Source organism: Schistocerca nitens, chromosome 5 (genome assembly GCF_023898315.1).
Source record: "Schistocerca nitens isolate TAMUIC-IGC-003100 chromosome 5, iqSchNite1.1, whole genome shotgun sequence".
Taxonomy (NCBI): domain Eukaryota; kingdom Metazoa; phylum Arthropoda; class Insecta; order Orthoptera; family Acrididae; genus Schistocerca; species Schistocerca nitens.
In genome coordinates, this window is record NC_064618.1 from 480,974,988 (window position 1) to 480,997,599 (window position 22,612).

Sequence of the window (22,612 nt, forward strand, 5' to 3'; positions counted from 1 at the left end):
GTGATCCTGATAAGGAAAGTCAGTCGGCTCAGTGGGTCTCTCTTTCAGAGCCTAAGCCTACAAAAGTCCGATGAATCCGCAGAGCTAGTAAGTAGATGGCTGCTATTTTTTTTTTCTGAAATGGATCATATTGCGGCTGTAGCATTAGAATTTAGAAGTATAGTTGTTGCTGATTTGTACACAAACGTTAGTTTACCGTAAATTTTCGAAAAAGTTCGTGAAAAAGGCCCAAAAGGAAAAATAGTTTTACGTCACTACAGCACACTGTAGCATACAGCAAAACCAACAAGTGAGTATCTGAATACACAAAGGTGAGTAACAGGAAACCACCATCGTACTGCCCTGACCTGGCACCTTGTGAATTCTTTTTGTTTCCAAAAATTAAACATAAAATGCGTGGAATCACTTTTTCGCCATTACAAGAAGCAGTGGAACATTATAAAAACCTGGTTTCTGAAGTTCCGCGGGAAGAGTCACATCATTGCCATGGTTTATGGAATGCAAAAATGTAACGAAGTTACAGGGGAATATTTTAAAAAGCGATAAGATCGCTAAAAAGTTTTAAAAACTAATCTTTGTTTGATTTTCTAAAAATTTTCAGTGTTGCCCAAAAGGAAAAATAGTTTTACGTCACTACAGCACACTGTAGCATACAGCAAAACCAACAACTGTTATTGATTGTTATGTCTGCCAAGCACACGATGTCATTCGCCCCAAAACTGCGTTCGGCCTTGAAATGAAAGAGAAAGCCACAAACTTCTTGGTATAATTTCATCCTGTAAATAACCTCATTTTGTCAGCGAAAAAAGGTCCTCTGCCAGCATTATATTATGTTCATATGAACAATGTATTAGCACGTATAAAACAACGGGAAACATAACTAGAGCATCAGAAATAGTAAGTAACATGCTAACAACGCGATATGATAGTGATTTTCGCCTGAATTAATGAAAAATCGATAAATAGAAAGGTTCTATTGTTTGCAGACGAGAAACTATATAATGTATGATACATATAAAATTAGCAGCACAAAATAACTGATAGCATTTTGTAAGGTATGTGACCAATTGTATAACTATCTTATTTTCCAAATTAGTGTTCTAAGCCTAATTTTCAACACAGCATTAACGAACAACATTTCATGGCTCAGATACGTCATGTATCTTTAGTTATATATTTAACTAACGTAAAGTTTACCGTAAATTTCTGCAAAAGTTCTTTAAAGCGCCAAAAAAAAAAAAAAAAATTACGTCACGGCAGTGCATCGTCGCATACAGCAAAACTGAGTATCTGAGTGCCCTAAAGGTCAGTAATGGATCCTCCACCACACAGCTACGAAACAACATAAGGGAGCGAAATGCATCTCACGGAAACATTCGTGTACACATTAACAAATGATCGGCTCATATCTGCTTTCCACACATCTGGCGAACGCAATCTACGTGGCTGTAGATAATTGTGTATGACTACCTCGCTAGAGATTTTTAAGCGACATTCACGCTCGGTCCTTGATTATGTTTCTGTACCTCTTTAGCAGTTATAAATCTTATCTCATAATTGCTATTTGATCAAAGTCTAACTTAGCTTAACGATATACTGTCAAAGAGTTTAGGTTGTCTCATCACTAGGTCTACCTGGACTTCCAACTGACGCTGCGTCTCGGATACGCAAAAGTTGTTCAAAATGTTCAGCAGCGAACCAATAAATGTCTCTGGGTTGTTTACGGAGAACTTCTTTCGCCAAGCCTTCCAGCACCGCAGCAAGACCAACTGGAACTCCAACAGTCAGCATGTTTTCTCTTGTTCGACAAAGCTTGATGCTTCCTGCTCATGAGAATGAAAAGAAACTACAGTGCGGTGTGTGATGAAGGAAAACACGAAAAGTGAAAACAAGATCAACGCCTACAAAAAAATTAATAGCAGAATGTAATTGACGTCATGCGTAGGTATTTGTATGTGAAGTATTTTGTTATGTTTCTAAATCACCAAAAAGAAGGAAAGTGAAAGTTGCGGCTGCATTAAATCATTAGTTTAAAGCGTGTATTTATATGAACTCTAGGAAAACCGATAGGTTCTACGTGCGGAACTTAACGTATAGCATTCGTTTCCCGTTTGTAGCGTACCTTCGTAACAAATTTACGTGATTCGAAACAACGCAAATTTGTCCTTTGACGCGCTCTTCGTTTTCGAAGATGATGTTAGTTCTTTATCAATCTGCCTGGAATAACGTGATTTACAGCGTGATATTGCTGTCTGGTCAAAACACTGTACTCGTTTAAGTATGCGACGATGAATACCAGGCAACGCTGCTATTGATCAAACACGAAACTAGAGATCACCGCCAAAACGATGTATGTAAATGACCATTTCATTGAAAAAAGGCGCACGTGTTTCATAAAACGTTCTTAAATATTCTTCTGTCGTTGAATATTGTTTCACAATACATGCATTGATTTTATAAAAGTTTTAAAATTACGTGAACAAGCAATACGAAGCGCTGTCACAGTGCGATAACGATTTCGTATAAGTATCGATACGCCTTCTCAGTTCGCAAGCAGAATATCTCTGACACAGCTGTTAAAGACATGTGTTTCACCGGCGAGCGATGTGGAGCTATTAAAACAGCAGAAATGAACTGAAAAAAATAAATAGTTGATTGTTACGTAGAAACGTTATAGTACTTCTTTTTGAACTACATAACTCAGATTGTAACTACTCGTTAGATTTGGTGCTTGCAATGGTAGCTGAACCGGAAGTTTCGGTAAATAACGTAGCAAGCAACACTTCAGATTTTTTACACACATGATTAATTTTAAATGTTATGCATGCGTATATGCTTCGCAAAAAAATAAAGTATTCCCGAAGTATTGTACTTTATATTTAATGTCATCTGTCTTGTGGCTGCATGTCAGAATGAGAAAAGTAGAAACTTAAGTTTATGTTCGTATTATATTCAGTTCAAGAAAGTAATTTACGGTGGTTCATAAATTCTTGCTTAATTCCAGCTGCCTTTCGGGCCACCTCCGGTGCTTCCAGATGTCACCAAGCAGCTGCAGGAGTATCTGTTGTGCCCTGACAGATTACCCATACATGACTACCGCAATGCTCAAGATTTTTGGCCAAGAGTTTCGAATCCACGTTCGTTGTACCATTACGACTTGTCCCCCATCGGTACCACTCTCAAGGTACTAATTATATTCTTCCAGCAGTTTTGTAAGTTTCTTTACCCAGAGTGTGCAGCAGCATCCCTCACCCCCACCCCCAAATGTTGATTTTGGTGACAGATTGATCTGTAGTGCAGCCCAAGGTCTAGCTTTGATTGTGAGTTGGCGAAGCCAACGAATGTTAAAGCCACATAAAGATTGCGGTAATAAATTGACCGGTAGGGTGCAGAATTTTAATTTAGTTTAGTTCATTATTATCCCTTGCATCACTTACCTGATACAGAAATTTTCATAATACTGTAAAGCATATACACAGCCCAAGTGTACAAATTAACATTTTACAATGTATAAAAAAAATTGAACAATGTACTAATTCAGTGGTCTTATTTATGGTCTCTGAACAAGTAAATAATGATCTGACATATGTGCAGAACACTTTGAAAAACAAATTTATCACACCATTTAGAGTGAAAGGAGACTACAAACAACATATAAAATTTGCAGTGAGAACAGCATGATTCAAATGAAGTGAAGGAAATACAAGTATTAGTTAGTGATTTAGTTATTCAAAATATTCCTCTCTGTTATAAAAACAAGTATTTTTGTAAATTCTAACTTAATTTTTCCCTTATATTCCATTCCCTTGAAGCAAATTAGCAGAGCATTATGCAACTTTAGTCCATAACGACTCCACACTGTACTGGAAAATGGAAGGGGGGAGGGGGTCCAATCATGACTTTTATCCTTGCTATTATAAACATACCAGACACATGCCACAAGGAGCCAATCTCCTGTGTGTAGCAAGTTATTTTAATATGCAGTGGTGTGTGTTATAGATTAGTAGCTATGTTCATAATCATTTTGGATTTTTTAGCGCACTAAATAAATCTCATTTGAGATATTTAGATGTGGGCAGTATCTGTGTATATAAAATTAGGAGTACCTCATAAGTACAAAAAAAAATTGAAGTACTCCCTTTTATAAAGACAATTCCCATATTGTGTAGATCAGATAAGCTGATGTTGGGGAGAGGAGTCAGCCACAGAAGTATAGCACATTGTACTCAGTAATGTGTTCTGCTAGTAGGCAGTGAACTTTACTGTGTACCTCAGTTTGACAGTGGCCATTCTTTCAGGTGTACAGTTGTTTGCTGTTCATCTCCATATACAAGAGGCAGTGCAGGAAGGGGCTCTTTCACAGTTGGTTGAAAGTGGCTGTTGAGACTTTAAGGGACATTTGTGGATGTTACTGGGAGGGTAGTGCCTCCCTGTGAAGGCCTTAATAAGATCTCCATCAAGGGATTGATCCATAGGCAACTAGACCATATTGGAGCCATTTTTTAGTGTGGGTGAAGGTACTGTTTATGATTGATGGGCTTTCTAAGAGAAAACTGAATTTTGCACACTTAAAAAGTCTATTTAAGTATACCTCTTACATAGTACACAGTACAGCTGCCACCCGTTCCATACCAGAAGTCCCTTCCATATAGTCCAGCCACCCATGGGTGTCGCATCTGTAGTAATGAACTGTCCATCTTCAAACATACCAAGGGTCTCACTGAGGCCTTCACAGTCCAAAATGACCCATTCAACATTGTACTGAAACAGATCTTCCATTCCTTATCCGTCCAGTCATCTACCACCTCCTACATACTCACCATCCAGCCACAGAGGAGCATTCTGCTCATGACTCAGTACAACCCAGGACTGGAACAACTGAATTGCATTCTCCTCCAGGCTTTCAACTACCTCTCATTATGCCCTGAAATAAGGAATATTCTACCCATTATCCTTTAGCCCCACCCACTGTGGTATTCTGCCACAAACCAAACCTACCAAACCTATGTAATACCTTCGTCCAGCTCTACTCCTACCCTACTCCCAACCCCATGCCTCATGACTCATATTCCTGCAATAGACCTAGATGTGAGACCTGTCTCATATGTCCTCCCACTACCATCTGTTTCAGTCCAGTTACAGGCCTCTCTTATCCGACTAGAGGCAGGGCCACCTGTGAAATCAGACATGTGATCTAAAAACTAAGCTGCAACTACTGTGCTGCTTTCTACAAGGGCATGTTATTCAACAAGCTGTTTGTCCGCATGAATGGCCACCAAAAATTGTGGCCAAGAGACATCTGGACCACCTATTTTCTGAATGTGCTTCTCCTCAATGACTGTTTCAGAGCCTGCGCCATCTGGATCCTTCCTATCCACAACAGCTATTCTGAACGACACAGGAAGCTCTCCCTGCAGCATATCCTCCCTTCCTGTCACCTCATTCTCCCCCCCCCCCCCCCCGCCCTTTCCTCCTACCCATCTCCCTCACCTTAACATTTGCTAGTCCCTCTCCTTCACCTACCTATCCCCTTCCCTGCTCCAACTCCAATACTATACAGCCTTCTACTCCTTCAATGCACCAACTAGTCTTTTCTCCCCCTTGTCTACGACTCCTCTTTACCACTGCCCTTCCTCCCGTAACCTGTTGACTGCACCCAGTAGACCTACCCTATCATCACCACATCCGTGCATGCACTCACAAGCAATGCTACACTTTTCCCCACCCCTATCCTGCTCTCCGTCCAGCATCCCTACCTGCTATCTCTCCATCTCCCTGCCCCAGCCTCCTCCTTGCAATCACCACCCCCAGACTGCTTTCCCATCAACTGCAGTTGCTGTACGTAGTCTGGCTTCAGCAGCCAGAGGCATGTGAGTTGTGCTTGCTTAAGTGTGTGGGTGTGTTTTGTACCTCAGAAGAAGGCCTTTTGGGTGAAAACTCAAATGTATAGCAGTCTTTTGTTGTTCCTATCTTCAAATCAGTGTCTCATCAGCATGGTAAGTAGCAATCTATCCTTTTTGTAATTCATTTGGCTTCAAACAGATCTTGAAGAATAGAAGAAAATTTTACATAAAAACCCACTTTGCCTTAATTAATTCCATAAAAGTTTTTGATGGTTGTGGTGGTGATGGTGGTTGTGACTGTGGTGGTGGCGGTGATTTCGTGTGGCCAGGCAGGTCTTTCAATTGGACGTCAGTTCAGCAACTTGTTTGTCCCTAACCAATCCAGTTATCCAAGTGGGGTAGCTGACCAACAGTTGAACTTGGAATCCAAACCATGTGTCATTGAGAGGCAGAGTAAAAAAATCTGTGGTCCGACTGGGTTTTGATCTTGCAACTTTTGGGTTTCCAGTCACATGCCTCATTGCTAGGCCACCAGGCCCAACGGTATAGCAGATAGCAATTCTGAAACATAATGAAAAAATGGGCAACCTAAACACTTGAATCATGTTATTCAAGATATGTATGACATAGTATCTCACACATCAGTACCACCCCACAGGTGCCACAGTTGGCAATGGAATTGCAAGTTTCTGTCAAGTGGTGATAGTGGTTGTGCAGAATCCGGCAAACCCAATGGTGCCTCTTGTGGCTCTGGACCTACTAGCACCCTCTGTCACCGCAATATAGGACAACTGGCAGCGGCGGCCACATAGCCCATTCACACTTGGAGTCTCTTCGTTATGTGATGCTATGCAGATGCTGCCAATTGCAGCTCTAGCACCATTGTTCGTGCTTTAGCTCAGAGAGGCTCTTCCTTGTTGACATTGAAAGCTGGGCACTGTTTCTTGCTGCATTTGTTGCAATGACACTCTGTACACATGGGAAATGTAAGTTAAGTAAATCTTCTGTACTGTGTTATCTTGTTCGCTAAGCATTTCAGTGCCTGTTCAGCTTTCCTACAACAACAGTTGCTGCACTACTGTGCAACCCACCTGTCCTTACCATTGTATATGAAGTTGTACACAACACATGCAAAGACAAAAATTGTTTTCATCCGGCATAAGTTAATAGAAGAAATTCTGATTAATCGAAGAGTATACCAAGGTTACAGAATTAGCAACTGTAAGGAATATGTGCACCTGGAGTGTACTTAAATAACACTAAATATATAAATACTATGCTTTTTGCAGATAATCAGTTCATCATACAGGATGATGAAGATGAGCTTCAGAAAACATTATGTGCACAAAATATAATTTCTAAAAGATATAATTTTGTTATGTAGGACAAAAGCAAAAGTTATGTTGTGGTAAGGAAAATACACATCAACCAATGGAACAAGTTTCATCTTTCACTTATCCGGGTTGTGATTTATCTTTGAACAATGATATTGAAGTGAAGAAAAAGTTTCATCCATTTCAATACATGTGTGAAACAATTCTGCAAACATGAAAGGGTAATGTGAGAGAAGAGACTTGAACTTAAATTTTCTAAAATTATGACTTGTCAACATTAGCGTACTGAATCGAGATTTGGTTGAATAAAACAAATTATTGAAAGATAACCCCTAATAGGCAAAACTATAATAAATAGTAAGCCAGCAATTAAGTATATTCTCATTGAATGATAGAATTTCCCAAAATGATAGAAATTGGGAAAAATCACATTTTAGAAGGGAGGACAACAGAATTCCGAATCTTGCTCTTAAATATCATCCTACCAGAAGACGAGATGTTGGTTGACCCATGAAGAGCCGGCAGGAAAACTGAGGTCAGAACAGGCTGATAGCCTATCTCGGAAGAAGAAGTTAGTTACTTTTAATAGCAGTCTAGTATCTGAATCTGAGTTGCCAGCCTATTGTTACTTCCAATCTGTTTCTTGTATACTTTGCTTTCTGAATTTGAAACACTTTTTCATTCAACATACATCACTCAAGTCTGTCACCACATTACGTTGTTTACATCCCACAATATTTTCCCAAGGCATCTTCTCAACACTGTCATGTAGTGGCTGCTGGTAAGTAACAACTGCTGCGTGCATACAGTAATTACCAGGCATACCTTGATGATACTGAGTAGATGCCTAGAAGGAACACATGAGAGGTACATAACCTGATACACTGGCATTCCTGAGGACCATATATTGAACAGATCCCTGGGAAAGCTTGATGAGTCACAAGTTTTCATTCCTTTGAGAAACTATACTACATACCATTTATCTTTCCTGTTTTCTATCTTTGCAGGAAGTTTATAAATCTAACATTGTTATTATTTGTTTCAAGTTTTATTTGTGTTACTTTTATGTTTTTGTTACAGGTGGAGAGAGATCCAACAACTGGACGTCTTCTTCAATTTAGGGAAGTGTCTGTTGAAGACATGGGGTCAAGTGCAAGGAATTCCCTGTCTTTCCGACGTGCTCCAGCACCAACTGAATCGGTGAAGGGTGATTCAAGTAACTTCCCTTTCATGCCAGGAGGATTTCCAGATCTCTCAACTGTTTCAGAACATGACAATGGAACACAGGAAGAAATTAATTTTGAGGATGGTAATTATTTAAGATTATAAAATATCTTCTTGTTCAGACTAAGCTTTCTGATACAATTTTGTGTGTTTTGTGTGGCTGATTAGCTAGAAAACCCCATTTTATAATCAGGGATGAACACAGCAAACAGTTGTATATCAATCTGTATTTTGTTGAAGATCTAGCTAGATTTCAACTGCAGTATACCATCGTCAATGCTAAAAGAAAAATATAGGAATCGAATCAAACCTTAGTATTGATGTCGGCTTTGTTGTTGCTGAAATCTAGCTAGATCTGTAATAAAATACAGGCTGATACCCAATTGTTTGTTGTGTTCATCCCTGGTTATAATCATTTCATGGTCACTGAGCGCAACGATTCCTAATGGAACCCACACGATGAAAATCCTATTTTTCTGGTATTCTGTCCCCCATCTGTCCTTGCTTCCCACAATTTTTGTTTCATGCTGAACTATTCTTTTGTTTTAGTATCCAGTCCATATCAAATGTGTTGTTTTTTACTTGATTAATAAGCAAAAACGAACTAAAATTTCATCTGGACCATAGTTTCAGCTACAGATTTAATTGAGTAGATAAAACTTGTTTTGTTTACATATTACAGACCCACTTCATTCCTTCCAGCATTGTACAAATACTATGAGAAGTGTGTAGATGGTAGAATATAGAGACAATTTCTTCATATTCACATCGGCTTGAATTCCATAAACCTATGAGTTCTTAAAGGTCTAAACATCTTAAAGTGTTTTGGTGGAAGACACTAACATATTTTATAGAACTTTTTTAATTTTGGCTTATTAGTATTGGAATGTGATGTGATAGGTTCTACCCATCCATCCTACATAAATGCCTTCTACTCCATCCATTTGGAGATCATTGTAGGACAAACTCGGCTAATTATGCAGTATTAAGGTTTTTTGCCTGTAATATTTAATTTTTGCATTAAATGATAAGTAAAAGTGGTATAATTTGTTGGTATAAATGTTAAATGTTGAAAATTAAATTTCAGATACAAAAAAAGCTTTTTTAAAATAGTGCTAATTTACTGTATTAATAAGAACTCAGGCAATTTCACAACACTACTTGGATAATTTCGCAGTAGCAGTTATGACTCTAAAAAAATACTTTTGTGTCAGCGGAACATGATTTAATGTAATCAAATACATAATACACGTAACATTTACTGTATTTACTATTACTAAATTATTATAAATAATGTAATCAATGGTAATATAATTAATTAATTACATACTTTATCATAGAAATGAATAATAAAATAAATAAAATTAATTACTGCAGTCATACAAAATCTTAAAATCAGAAATTTAGTTGAAGTAAGTTCTTAAAATTGGAAATGTGATTCAAGTTAATCAGAATCAGCCTCAGTGCACAGATGGCATGTGAACTGAGCGTGGTATGCCTTCATTCTTTGGTAAGACAGATGAAACAAGCACTCACACTTCAAATAACAAATCCACTTTTAGCAATCATTGTCATTTTCGTAATTCCCACCACACGACAAACAAATGTTGTCATCCTTTCCTACATTTCTTATTAATATTCTCTGTACAGGCATACACCATCTTGTTGAAGGAACTACTTATGCACACACTTGCTGTTTTCCCATTCTAGCTTTTGAGGTGCTCACTTTTCCTTGTTGCCTCTCTGCTGGCACATTCCCCTTTGATTTGGAATTTTCTCTGTCTGCTTCCCTTTCTTAAGGGATCTTTAGGCCTATTGCAACCAACAAGCCTTCATCAGCAATAACTCTGGGTGAAGTAGCTGCATGTTTCCTCTTTCTCCATGATTTTATGGATTTTGGGAGAGGCATGTTAATTTGCTCCTGTATATTTTCAGTTTGATCTATTGACTCTTCCATCTCAGATGGTACATTAACAACAGCTCCTTTTTGCTCTGCTGATATGCATCCATCTACTTTTCTTTCAGGTAGCTCTACTTGTCCAACATTGAAGGTCTCATGAATGTGGGAAACATTCAGACACCTAGAATGGCATCTCTATTCATGGGGAAAATTACAGTTTTAGAAAAAACACTCTTGATGGTGGCTGGAGTTACAATTTTGTCCATGGACTTCTCGAATAAATGGTAAAAATCCATCCTTGTAGGCTTGTAACAACAAGTTTTCATTAAGTCTCTCACATTCCTTTTCCAAGCCATTTTTAGAGGAGCAAACATAGACATATCACACAGCTGTAAGATCTGAGTGGTGTGTGATGAAAAGGTAACAAAAATAGTGCCATTTTCTTGTCTGAATTTTAGAGCTTCTGGAGAGAGATGGCTAGAATGTGAGTCCGTCATTAGCAGAACAGGATGAGCAGGAGGATTGTGGTTAATGAATGCTTCAAGAACTTCAAGATAATTTCTGAATTTATCCAGCCATTTTATGACACTGCTACCTGGCTCAGTAGAGGAGCATTTTCCTTCAAGCTATTGGTGACACAAATCCCCTTGAAAATAAACGTAGAAGGCACTGCCTGTCCCACAGCATTGGCAGCAATCACAATTGTTGTGGTATCCCACTATTCAGCTGTTGTCTGCTGGTGGACACATTTTGCTCAGCTTGTTCACCATTGAAAATCCCATTTAATGTAGATTCCAAATTAGATTTGGCTTCGTCCTGAGCCCTGTTTTCTCATACACAGTACTTAGAACATCATAAAAATCTTTCAAATTAGAACGATTCGAAGCTGTGGCCCTGCGATATAATAGATTTTCTGGCTGATGTAAACTTAAGCCGTATCATTTCTTAAGTGAACTCCACTAGTCCCAGCCTGCGTTGTCTCTTTCTTCCCCAAATGGGTCCCCGTGAGGTCTCTTTGATGCTAGTTTGTTAGCATAATACCGCATATCATTTACCAACAATCTGAAACCCAGTTTGTTAAAAAGGAAGGGACACCCCTTTCTCACAGGAGCACAGTCCGCAGGATCGGCACAAACTCTTAGTCTATCCTTTAGGGTGTTGTAGGGTATGCCAAAATCTTTACTGGATCTATAAACTGACCAGCCATTCTTTAACACTGTACAGCTTCGTCCAAATCCTTCCTGCAGTACTGTTTTGCACATTTGCCTCTAGGTTTAGACATCTGTAACAAATTAAATTGATAAATACCTTAAGCCTTCCTTTACGAATGTCAGTATTGCATCCAAATCACAAAAGCACTTTAATTTGGCATAACATGTAAAATATGTTCTTTTATTTTATTCATGCGCTCCTCAAACTTCTTTATGTGCCCGCCAGCAGCACCAAACTCATTAAGAACTTCAGTACCAGCAAAAGTGAATTACGAGCAAACTGTTGGTGTCAGAATGGCGAACAGGACCTTAAATTAAACAGAGAACAGTGAAGAATCCATCAGTAAAAGTCTTATACTTACACTTCAGATTATATCAGCAGTATCGATAAAAAAAAAAACAGAAATTTGTCACTGAACACATGCTACACTGAAAATATTCTCAACCACACTGGAAAAAATTCTACCACAGCCACAAGAATACGCTCAGGTAGCTGGTTTCTCTACCACACACTGCTGATAGGTGCTGCTATGTGTGGTGCAATGTTCGTACTTAAAATCAGTTCGTACAATTCCACGGTGAAAGGATATGTATGGTACTGCGAAATTAGCCATACTACAAAATTAGCTGAGTTTGCCCTTTAGGGGAGACGGAGCCTGAATGAATAAATGAAAGAAAAAGCACCGTATCAAGTTGTTATGCAAAGGCTAGGGAATTGCTTTTAACCATTAAGTGGACGTGCATACAAGGACTAGTTTAGCCCATTAAAAAATACCTTCCACTGATCCCTCTCAGCTGATAATGAAACCTACTAAATTTCAAAATGTAATGTAGTACAGAAAAAAACACACACACCAGATTTGATTTTGAAGTAACAGGCATTATCAGTTTCATTGCATCAAACACACAAAAACAGATAAAATCAGTTACTTAAACTTGCTAAGGCACAAAACACTGTGTGTCCAACTGCTCAGACACATAGAAGCACAAAACTGTAGGATCCAAGTCAAAGTCCAGAAAACAGAGGTACACCATGCCCCTGATGTGGACAACAGCACCGTGGTGGTCATAAGCAATGTGTAAGTGCAGAGTAGCACTTACCCACTGCACCCTCTGGCTGACAGGGCTGTGGATGAACTGAAGTGGCATCCAAGTGTTGCTTGGTCAGATGCAGTGCTGTAGACAAACTGGTGTGGTGTATGAATCTATCACGAGGTCAAACACAGTAGGTTTCATAGCAACATTTTTATGTAGTCTCAGATGAGCACTGAAACTTTACAGATAATTCCATTGATGGGTCTGTGAAAATGGGACATTATCTATCACTCAGCAGTTTCCACTAGCAATGTTTTTAAGATGTGGTATCTAGACACCGTACACTGGTGCTCGTGAAATTTGATAAGTGCAAAACTTTTCTCATCTGTTACAATTCTCTGATGTGTCTTCAAACCATTCACAAAGAAATATCTTGCAGACAGAATGGTGCAGATCATCCAAAACACCTGTTGTATACTATAATAGCAAGGAAAGGATTTTCAGGTTGCATGGAGATCATTGGAGACTAGATGGCTAACATTATGGCTGTGAAAAGAATGATTTACTATACATCATCATCTTGGAAGTTATTGCATAGCTGTTAACAAGAAAAGTCATCTCTGTTGGAGAAAGAGTCACCCAGATGAAAATTAGTGATGTGGTCCTGAGCACATTGCCAGCTCATGTGGCAGAGTAATACCATGAGAAATGAGCAATTTTTGGCCAAGTGAGACCGGATCTCTATTTTAACCAATAAAGAGAGAGATTTTAAAATTTTATGTATCATCTTGTCTCTGTAATGGAATTTTGAAGAATATGATACAAATTTCAGATTTTTACAATATTTTTCGTTGTATTTATTTGTTTACAAGGTAGTTCATTTTATTTGTGTATTTAGTAGTTCTTTTTTCATTATATAATGGTGTGTGTGTCAGTGTATTTGCTGCATCTTTTATTTACTACACATTAATGGCAGCAACGTTCATGCTATCTTGTGCCCTAGCCTGATCAGCTAGTATTTGACAAATAATTTCACTACAGTAACTAAGTTTCCATAGATGAAAACAGGAAAAACCATGTGGTGTCATTGATTTTATTAAGGCCTTTGATAATTAAGATGATTAAATGCTATGAAGGTAAATACAAACCCTTTGGTAACTTCAGTCTTACCTCCAGATCAAAAAACACATGTTTTGTTTCAGAGTAAGACATTAAAATTAGTATATACTTCATTGCTGAAGTCATCAGTCCACAAATACTGTAAACATGAAACTTCCTGGCAGATTAAAACTGTGTGCCACACCGAGACTCGAACTCTGGGCTTTTGCCACAACTGGAAGGAATACGGTAGACACCCACCTACCACAAACTGAGATTGTCCTTAATGGGACCTAAAAGGACCTAGTCTTAGATTGAGGTCAGAAAATACATTTCACATCATATTTCTGCAAAATACAACCAATATTTTTGGAGATGCTCCCTGCGCAAGGAAGAAAGGCTGTAGACCTTGTTACCAACTCATTACCATCGCTCAACTGGTGGACAGTCCGTCACTAGCACAACATGTCTCATCTGTCTTTCAGTATATCCATTCTGATGGAAGGTGACCTCAATATGAATTAACTCAACTGGCAGACTCTCAGGGTTTGAAATGACATGGACCCTTTGAACTAAGATACGAAGTGTCCCTTGACGTTGAGATGGATTAGATTAGATTAATACTAGTTCCATGGATCATGAATAAGATACTTCGTAATGATGTGGAACGAGTCAAATTTTCCAATACATGACATAATTAAGTAAATTTAACAACATACTTAAGTTAATATAACAACTTTTTTTATTTTTTGTGTTTTTTTATTTTTTTTATTTTTTTAAACGTATTTTTTTTCTTTTTTTCCTTAATTTATATCTAAAAATTCCTCTATGGAGTAGAAGGAGTTGTCATTCAGAAATTCTTTTAATTTCTTCTTAAATACTTGTTGGTTATCTGTCAGACTTTTGATACTATTTGGTAAGTGACCAAAGACTTTAGTGCCAGTATAATTCACCCCTTTCTGTGCCAAAGTTAGATTTAATCTTGAATAGTGAAGATCATCCTTTCTCCTAGTATTGTAGTTATGCACACTGCTATTACTTTTGAATTGGGTTTGGTTGTTAATAACAAATTTCATAAGAGAGTATATATACTGACAAGCTACTGTGAATATCCCTAGATCCTTAAATAAATGTCTGCAGGATGATCTTGGGTGGACTCCAGCTATTATTCTGATTACACGCTTTTGTGCAATAAATACTTTATTCCTCAGTGATGAATTACCCCAAAATATGATGCCATATGAAAGCAATGAGTGAAAATAGGCGTAGTAAGCTAATTTACTAAGATGTTTATCACCAAAATTTGCAATGACCCTTATTGCATAAGTAGCTGAACTCAAACGTTTCAGCAGATCATCAATGTGTTTCTTCCAATTTAATCTCTCATCAATGGACACACCTAAAAATTTGGAATACTCTACCTTAGCTATATGCTTCTGATTAAGGTCTATATTTATTAATGGCATCATACCATTCACTGTACGGAACTGTATGTACTGTGTCTTATCAAAATTCAGTGAGAGTCCGTTTACAAGGAACCACTTAGTAATTTTCTGAAAGACAATATTGACAATTTCATCAGTTAATTCTTGTTTGTCAGGTGTGATTACTATACTTGTATCATCAGCAAAGAGAACTAACTTTGCCTCTTCCTGAATATAGAATGGCAAGTCATTAATATATATTAAGAACAACAAATGACCCAAGACTGACCCTTGTGGAACCCCATTCTTGATAGTTCCCCAGTTTGAGGAATGTGCTGATCTTTGCATATTATGAGAACTACTTATTTGAACTTTCTGCACTCTTCCAGTTAGGTACGAATTAAACCATTTGTGCACTGTCCCACTCATGCCACAATACTTGAGCTTGTCTAGCAGAATTTCATGATTTACACAATCAAAAGCCTTTGAGAGATCACAAAAAATCCCAATGGGTGGTGTTCGGTTATTCAGATCATTCAAAATTTGATTGGTGAAAGCATATATGGCATTTTCTGTTGAAAAACCTTTCTGGAAACCAAACGAACATTTTGTTAGTACTTCATTTTTACAGATATGTGAGGCTACTCTTGAATACATTACTTTCTCAAAAATTTTGGATAAAGCTGTTAGAAGGGAGATTGGACGGTAATTGTTGACATCAGATCTATCTCCCTTTTTATGCAAAGGTATAACAATAGCATATTTCAGTCTATCAGGGAAAATGCCCTGTTCCAGAGAGCTATTACACAGGTGGCTGAGAATCTTACTTATCTGTTGAGAACAAGCTTTTAGTATTTTGCTGGAAATGCCATCAATTCCATGTGAGTTTTTGCTTTTAAGCAAGTTTATTATTTTCCTAATTTCAGAGGGAGAAGTGGGTGAGATTTCAATTGTATCAAATTGCATAGGTATGGCCTCTTCCATTAACAGCCTAGCATCTTCTAATGAACACCTGGATCCTACTATATCCACAACATTTAGAAAATGATTATTAAAAATATTTTCAACTTCTGACTTTTTGTTCGTAAAGTTTTCATTCAATTTGGTGGTAATACTGTCTTCCTGTGCTCTTGGTTGACCTGTTTCTCTTTTAATAATATTCCAAATTGTTTTAATTTTATTATCAGAGTTGCTGATTTCAGACATGATACACATACTTCTGGATTTTTTAATAACTTTTCTTAACATAACACAGTAGTTTTTATAATGTTCGATAGTTTCTGGGTCACTACTCTTTCTTACTGTCAGATACATTTCCCTTTTCCGGTTACAAGATATTTTTATACCATTAGTAAGCCATGGTTTGCTACAAGGTTTCTTACGAGTATATTTAACTATTTTCTTGGGGAAGCAGTTTTCAAATGCATTTACAAAAATGTCATGAAATAAATTATATTTTAAATTGGCATCAGGTTCACGGTACACCTCATCCCAGTCTAACTGCTGCAGGCTTTCCCTGAAATTTTCAATTGTTAAATCGTTGACTGAACGTACTACTTTGGAGGACTGTTTAGTATTGCTGAATGGAGCTATGTCATATATTGTAACTAGCTGTGCACCATGATCTGAAAGACCATTCTCAACAGGCTGAGCATTTATCTGGTTAAACTTATCTTGATCTATAAAGAAGTTATCTGTCAGTGAGCTGCTATCCTTTACCACCCGAGTAGGAAAATCAATAACGGGTGTCAAATTGAAAGAACCGAGTAATACTTCAAGGTCATTTTTCCTATTACCCTCTTTCAGAGAATCTACATTGAAGTCCCCACAAATAATAATTTGCTTCCCCATGTCTGACAGATAGCACAACAAGGAGTCCAAATTTTTCAGAAACAGATGAACATTTCCTGATGGAGACCTATATACAGTTACAATTATAAATGTGCCTTTATTTAATTTAAGCTCACAGGCACATGCTTCTATATGTTTCTCTAAACAAAACTTTTTTGTTTCTATACTTTTTGCACAATGATAATTTTTGACATATATGGCAACTCCTCCTTTCTCCATATTTTCTCTCATTACATGTGCAGAGAGCTTATATCCACTTACATTTACCTTATCCATATCAGTAACAATGTGATGCTCAGATAGGCATAGTATATCTATTTCATCCTCAGCTTCTAAATCTTCTAAACAAACCAGAAGCTCATCTATTTTATTCTTTAAACTCCCAATATTTTGATGAAATATACTTACATTATTTTTAATTATACTTTTATGAGAACCTTTCCTTATTCTAACATCTGCAGTACTCTCCTGTCTGAGTTTCTCATTGTGCTTAGGCCTAGTTCCTATACCAGTTGTCACATGGTGTTCAGAAAGGCAGATTATGTCAACTGGGTTGGGTGACTTTAATTCATCAATGCAATTACCTAGGACTGAGATACAACTTGGTGGAGATAAAATTTCTGGTGATAGGTGAAAATTTATAATTGACAGCTGTGATTGGTGATCCAATGTGCTAGAATTGTGCTGTTTAATTTCTTTCCTAAACTGAAGATTTGTTTCAATCCTGACCTCTCGTAGAGCTTGACATCTTTCTGTCTTACCTATCCTAAAAAAGGTGCTGCTCCAACACCTGTAACCACTGGTATTTTACCATTCATGGCAGTGCCTCCCCTCCTTAAATTTCCTGCTATTACCCCAGCCAGTTTCCCCCTTCCCTTTCCTGTTGGGATGTAGGCCGTGCCTGGTATAGTCCCACCTACTGAGAGAATCAACAGGAACCACACCAATATGAGCCCCCACACCCTACCCAAGCAGCCGTTCCAACTCCAAATTAACTCTCCCAACAGAAGAGTTCAAATGAGGCCGGTCATGGCATTTCAGGACAGAGACAAATTCAACATTGGTGTGTTTCGATGCCGACGCTATCTTTACCAAGTCACACTCTATACTGTACCCAGGATCTCTGTCGATGCTGTTCCCTGGCCCTCCCACAATAACCACGGTGTCTTCCCTGGTAAATCCTTTACAGAGTGAACCTAAATCCTCTGTCACCTGATCCAGACTAGCACTTGGTTTGAAAAAATTTGTGACCTGGTATTCTGGTCCTAATTCCTCCTGCAGAAGTTGGCCTACACCTCTGGCATGAGAACTGCCTAACAACAAAACTTTCTTCCTTTTCGATGACTTTCCTACATTATTTTTCAATTTCCTATTGAAAGTTTGTTGTGTCCTGTCTACACTTACCTCTGCTTGAGGCTCATCAGTTTCTAACTGAAGCAACAGGTCAAACTTATTTTTGACATTCACCACAAAACTGTCAGACTTAGTTCTAGGCCTGTTCCTTCTGCTACCTGTTGCCACTTCCCACCTCTCTTTGCCCTTCTCCCTCCTTAACCTGTCCAGATCTTCCCTAGCCTGATCTAGCTCAGCCTGAAGGGCAGCAATTTTCCCCTCCTGTTCCACTATCTTTCTATCTCTGCTGCAAATCCTACATAACCACTCATGAGTCTGATCCACTTTCCCGACACCCACGCCACTGCAGTCCCCCCAGTGAAAAAAACTACTGCATCCATCACACCAAACCCCGGAACTAACAATTCTATGGCAAGTCAGGCACTTCTCACTCATGGCAAAAATAATACTTTAGCTAGAATAAATCAATTAAATAACCGAAAATCAAAAAAGACGTTACAAGAATTAAGCCTATTCACAAACGTATATAAGCAAGTTTCTGACTTAAAATTCCGCTGTTATTCTGAGATCTGTATTAAAAACAATGAAGGTATACGCTATTTATTATATATTTCACTCGATGGAATGAAAAAAAGGACAATTAAATGAGATACTTTAACTTTGATTCTCCAAAAATGTTACAAGAATTAGGCCTATAAACAAATGTATATAAGCAAGTTTCTGATATAAAGTTACGCTGTTTTTCTGAAATCTGTATTAAAACAATGAAGTTATACGCTTAGGTGCTGAGAGCTATCAGCCTGTAGATACAAGTCGGTGTGAGTAGGCTTCCTATAAACAGCATGTCTCAATGTACCATCAATGTTCCTCCTGACCAACACATCAAGGAAGATAAGGCAGCAATACTTTACCACCTCCATCATGAAATGAATATTCAGGTGGATTGAATTCAGATGTTCTAAAAAGTCATTCAAGTTCTCACTGCCAAACAACAAAAGTATCATCTACATATCTGAAAAAAACACACAGGTTTCAAAGCCACCGACTCTAAGGCATGTTCCTCGAAGCCTTCCATAAACAATTGTGCAATAATATGTGACAATGGTTTTCCAATTGCATCTCTATCTGTCTGCTCATTGTACTGGTTAGTGAATAAAAAGTGGAAGTCAACACATGTCAAAATAGATTTATTAATTTAACACCAAACCTAACATCAGTTAACCATAATGAATCAGACAGAGTAAAATGAGTGAAGAGAGAGACCAATCACATAGTCATCCAAATGCATTATCTCTAATTGACAGATATCTGCCAGGTCCACTAACTAGTGGACTCAGCAGAGAAAATGGTCTTTTATACCTTATTGAAAAGAAAAAGCATAATATTTTGCTGCTGTTGATAAACAGGAATTATATAGTAACTATGGAAAAGGTTTTTTGCAGATTTGTTGACAGTGGCTCCAGGTTTGGATTATGGAATAGATTTCATGCCAGATGGTTTTACTCCAAGAACTGGAAAAGAAGATTTTCCTGCATTGCCAAAAGTGGAGGAAACTAAACCCATTGCGGAAGTTGAGACAGAAGAATCAGAAGTCAATCTCATGAATATATTGCAACAGGAGGAGCACCTTGTAGATCTGTGGAAGGAGGCAGAATCTGAAACAAAAGTTGAGAAAGATGACAAAAATGTTGTTATTCGAAGTTTGAAAATAGAAGCAGAGGATCTTAAAGTTATTCCTGAGGTAACGTAACTGTATTGTTTTTCCTGATTGCAGGAATCTATAAATGTTATATTTGTATACATATCTATGAAACATGAAATTAAAGATTTTATGTACGAACTTGTTACTTTATCTACAGCCCCCCTCCTCAAGCAACCATACGGTGCAGTGCAGAGGCTATCACATACCACTGTTAGTCATTTCCATTTGTGTTCCACTCACGGATAGATTGAGGGAAAAATGATTGTCTATAAGCCTCCATAAGAGCCCTAGTTTCTGTCACCTTATCTTCATGTTCCTTATACAAAATGTACATTGGCGGCAGTAGAATCGTACTGCAATTGGTCTCAAATGCCAGTTCTTCTAAATTTCCTCAACAGTGCCTCACAAAAAGAACATCATCTTGCTAGGGATTCACATTTGAGTTCACAAAGCCTCTTCATAATATTTGAAGGCTGATCAGATGTACCAGTAAGAAATCTAGCAATCTGAATTGCCTTTATGTCTTCCTGTAATCTGACTTGTTGGGGATCCCAAACACTGGAGGAATAAGGTTTTCAGAAGGTTTTCAGAAATTACTGCAACTGGGTTTCCATTTAAACCTGGTGACTTCGTTTTTAACTATTTGTATTGCTTCTCAGTGCCAGGGGTACCTATTTCTATTTTCTCCATACAGAAGCCTGTGGGACAGTCAAATGGAGGAATACTCAAGAATTGGTCCCGCTAGTCTTCTATATACCATCTCCTCTATCAATGAACTACACTTTCCAAAATTCTCTTAGAAAGCAAAGTTGACCATTCATCTTCTCTATTACCCTTCAATTTCATATCACTTTACAATGTTACACCTGTATATTTAATCAATGGCTATGTCAAGCAGCATTTGAACATTACAGGATTGGAGTTTTCCTACTCATCCAGATACAGTTACACTTTTCCACACTGAGAAAAGCTACCATTCATCACACCAAGTAGAAATTATAAGTCATCTTTTATCCTCCTACTCAGTAATGATACATTCTGTATACCACAGAATCATCAGCAAACAACCATAAAATGCTACTCATCCTGTCCTTCGGATCATTTATTTAAATAAAGAATAAGAACAGCCTCATCACACGCCCATGGAGCACTTCTGATGATTCCCTTGTTTCTGATGAACACTTGCGATTGAGAACAACATACTGGATTCTATTACTTAAGAAGTCTTCGAGCCACTCGCATATCTGGGAAACTAGTCCATATGCTCGATCCTTTGTCAACAGTCTTCTATGGGGCACAGTGTCAAATGCTTTCTGGAACTCTAGGAAAATGGACTCAAACTGTTCCTCTCATCCCTGGCTCATAGGATTTCATGAGAAAAGGGCAAGCTGAGTTGCATGCAGGTGATGGTTTCTAAATCCACATTGATTTGTGGACGGAAGATTTGCTGTGTTGAGGAAATTTATTACATTGAACTCAGAACATATTCAAGAATTCTACAACAAACTGATGTTAAGGATATTGGTGTGTAATTATGCAGGTCCATTCTTATACCTTTCTTATATACAGAAGTCACCCGCACTTTTTTTCCAGTCACTTGGGAGTTTGCTCTGTGCAAGAGACTCATGATAAATGCAAGCTAAGTAAAGGGCCAATGCCACAGAGTGCTCTCTGTAAAATCAAACTGGGTTTCCATTTAAACCTGGTGACTTCGTTTTTAACTATTTGTATTGCTTCTCAGTGCCAGGGGTACCTATTTCTATTTTCTCCATACAGAAGCCTGTGGGACAGTCAAATGATGGTTTGTTTTTGTGATCCTCTCGTATGAGTAATTTCTTAAACGTGAAATTTAAAACTTTAACTTTCCTTTTGGTTTCTTCTATTGCCACCTCAGATTGATCAATGAGTGACTGTTTTATTCGACCTGCTTTGTGATCTTATGTAAGACCAGAATTTTCTCACATTCTTGGTAAAATCTTTTGCTAATGTATGGTGGTGGAAGTGGTTGTGCGCTTCGTTCTTCTTAAGGATGCCCAAATTGGTACTAACTTTTAAGTATTGATACTTGTGCATTACTTTTTGAACTGAGAGTGCAAGAATCTCTGTTTCTTCCCCATTTTCTGAATTTTATTATTAAATCACAGTGGGTCTTTTCCGTCCATAATCCACTTATGTGGTGCATTCATCTCCAGAATGCAATTTGCCCTCAGTGTAAACTTTGCCCATAATTTCTGTGTGTCCATCATATTGGAATTAAATGATGTTCATTCATTGTGTAAGTGGAGTGCGAATAACTACTTATCTACTTCTTCTGGCATAAATACTCTCCTAGATTTCTTGATGGACTTGTTAACTTTAGTAACCTTCATCACTATAATGACATCATGATCACTAATCCCTGTCTCTACTAACACCGTAGGTAAGTTTAGTCTTGTTTGTAGCTGCAAGGTCTAAACTATTTCTGTTGCATGTGGGTTGTCCAATTAGTTGTTCAGGGCATTTTCGGAAAACACTTTTAAAAGTACTTCGCAGGGCTGTCCATACCGCTTGCAATGAATCCACAGGTGTCCCCAGTCTATACTTGTTATATTCAAGTCGACTTCAACTAAGATTTCTTATCTGGGCAGCTCTGCACTA

At 37.9% G+C, this 22,612-nt stretch overlaps 1 protein-coding gene across 1 annotated transcript in view; it reads left to right on the forward strand.

The window, feature by feature from the left end:
- The first annotated feature begins 2,568 nt into the window (after positions 1 to 2,568).
- The window catches only part of LOC126259724 (helicase SKI2W), a 157,750-nt gene continuing 137,706 nt past the window's right edge, over positions 2,569 to 22,612 (forward strand). Inside the window, exons 1-4 of the mRNA XM_049956704.1 lie at positions 2,569 to 2,760; positions 3,005 to 3,184; positions 8,258 to 8,486; positions 19,716 to 20,014. Of these exons, the coding sequence (XP_049812661.1) occupies positions 2,737 to 2,760; positions 3,005 to 3,184; positions 8,258 to 8,486; positions 19,716 to 20,014 (732 nt within the window). The 5' untranslated portion in view covers positions 2,569 to 2,736. The remainder of the gene's footprint in view (positions 2,761 to 3,004; positions 3,185 to 8,257; positions 8,487 to 19,715; positions 20,015 to 22,612) is intronic.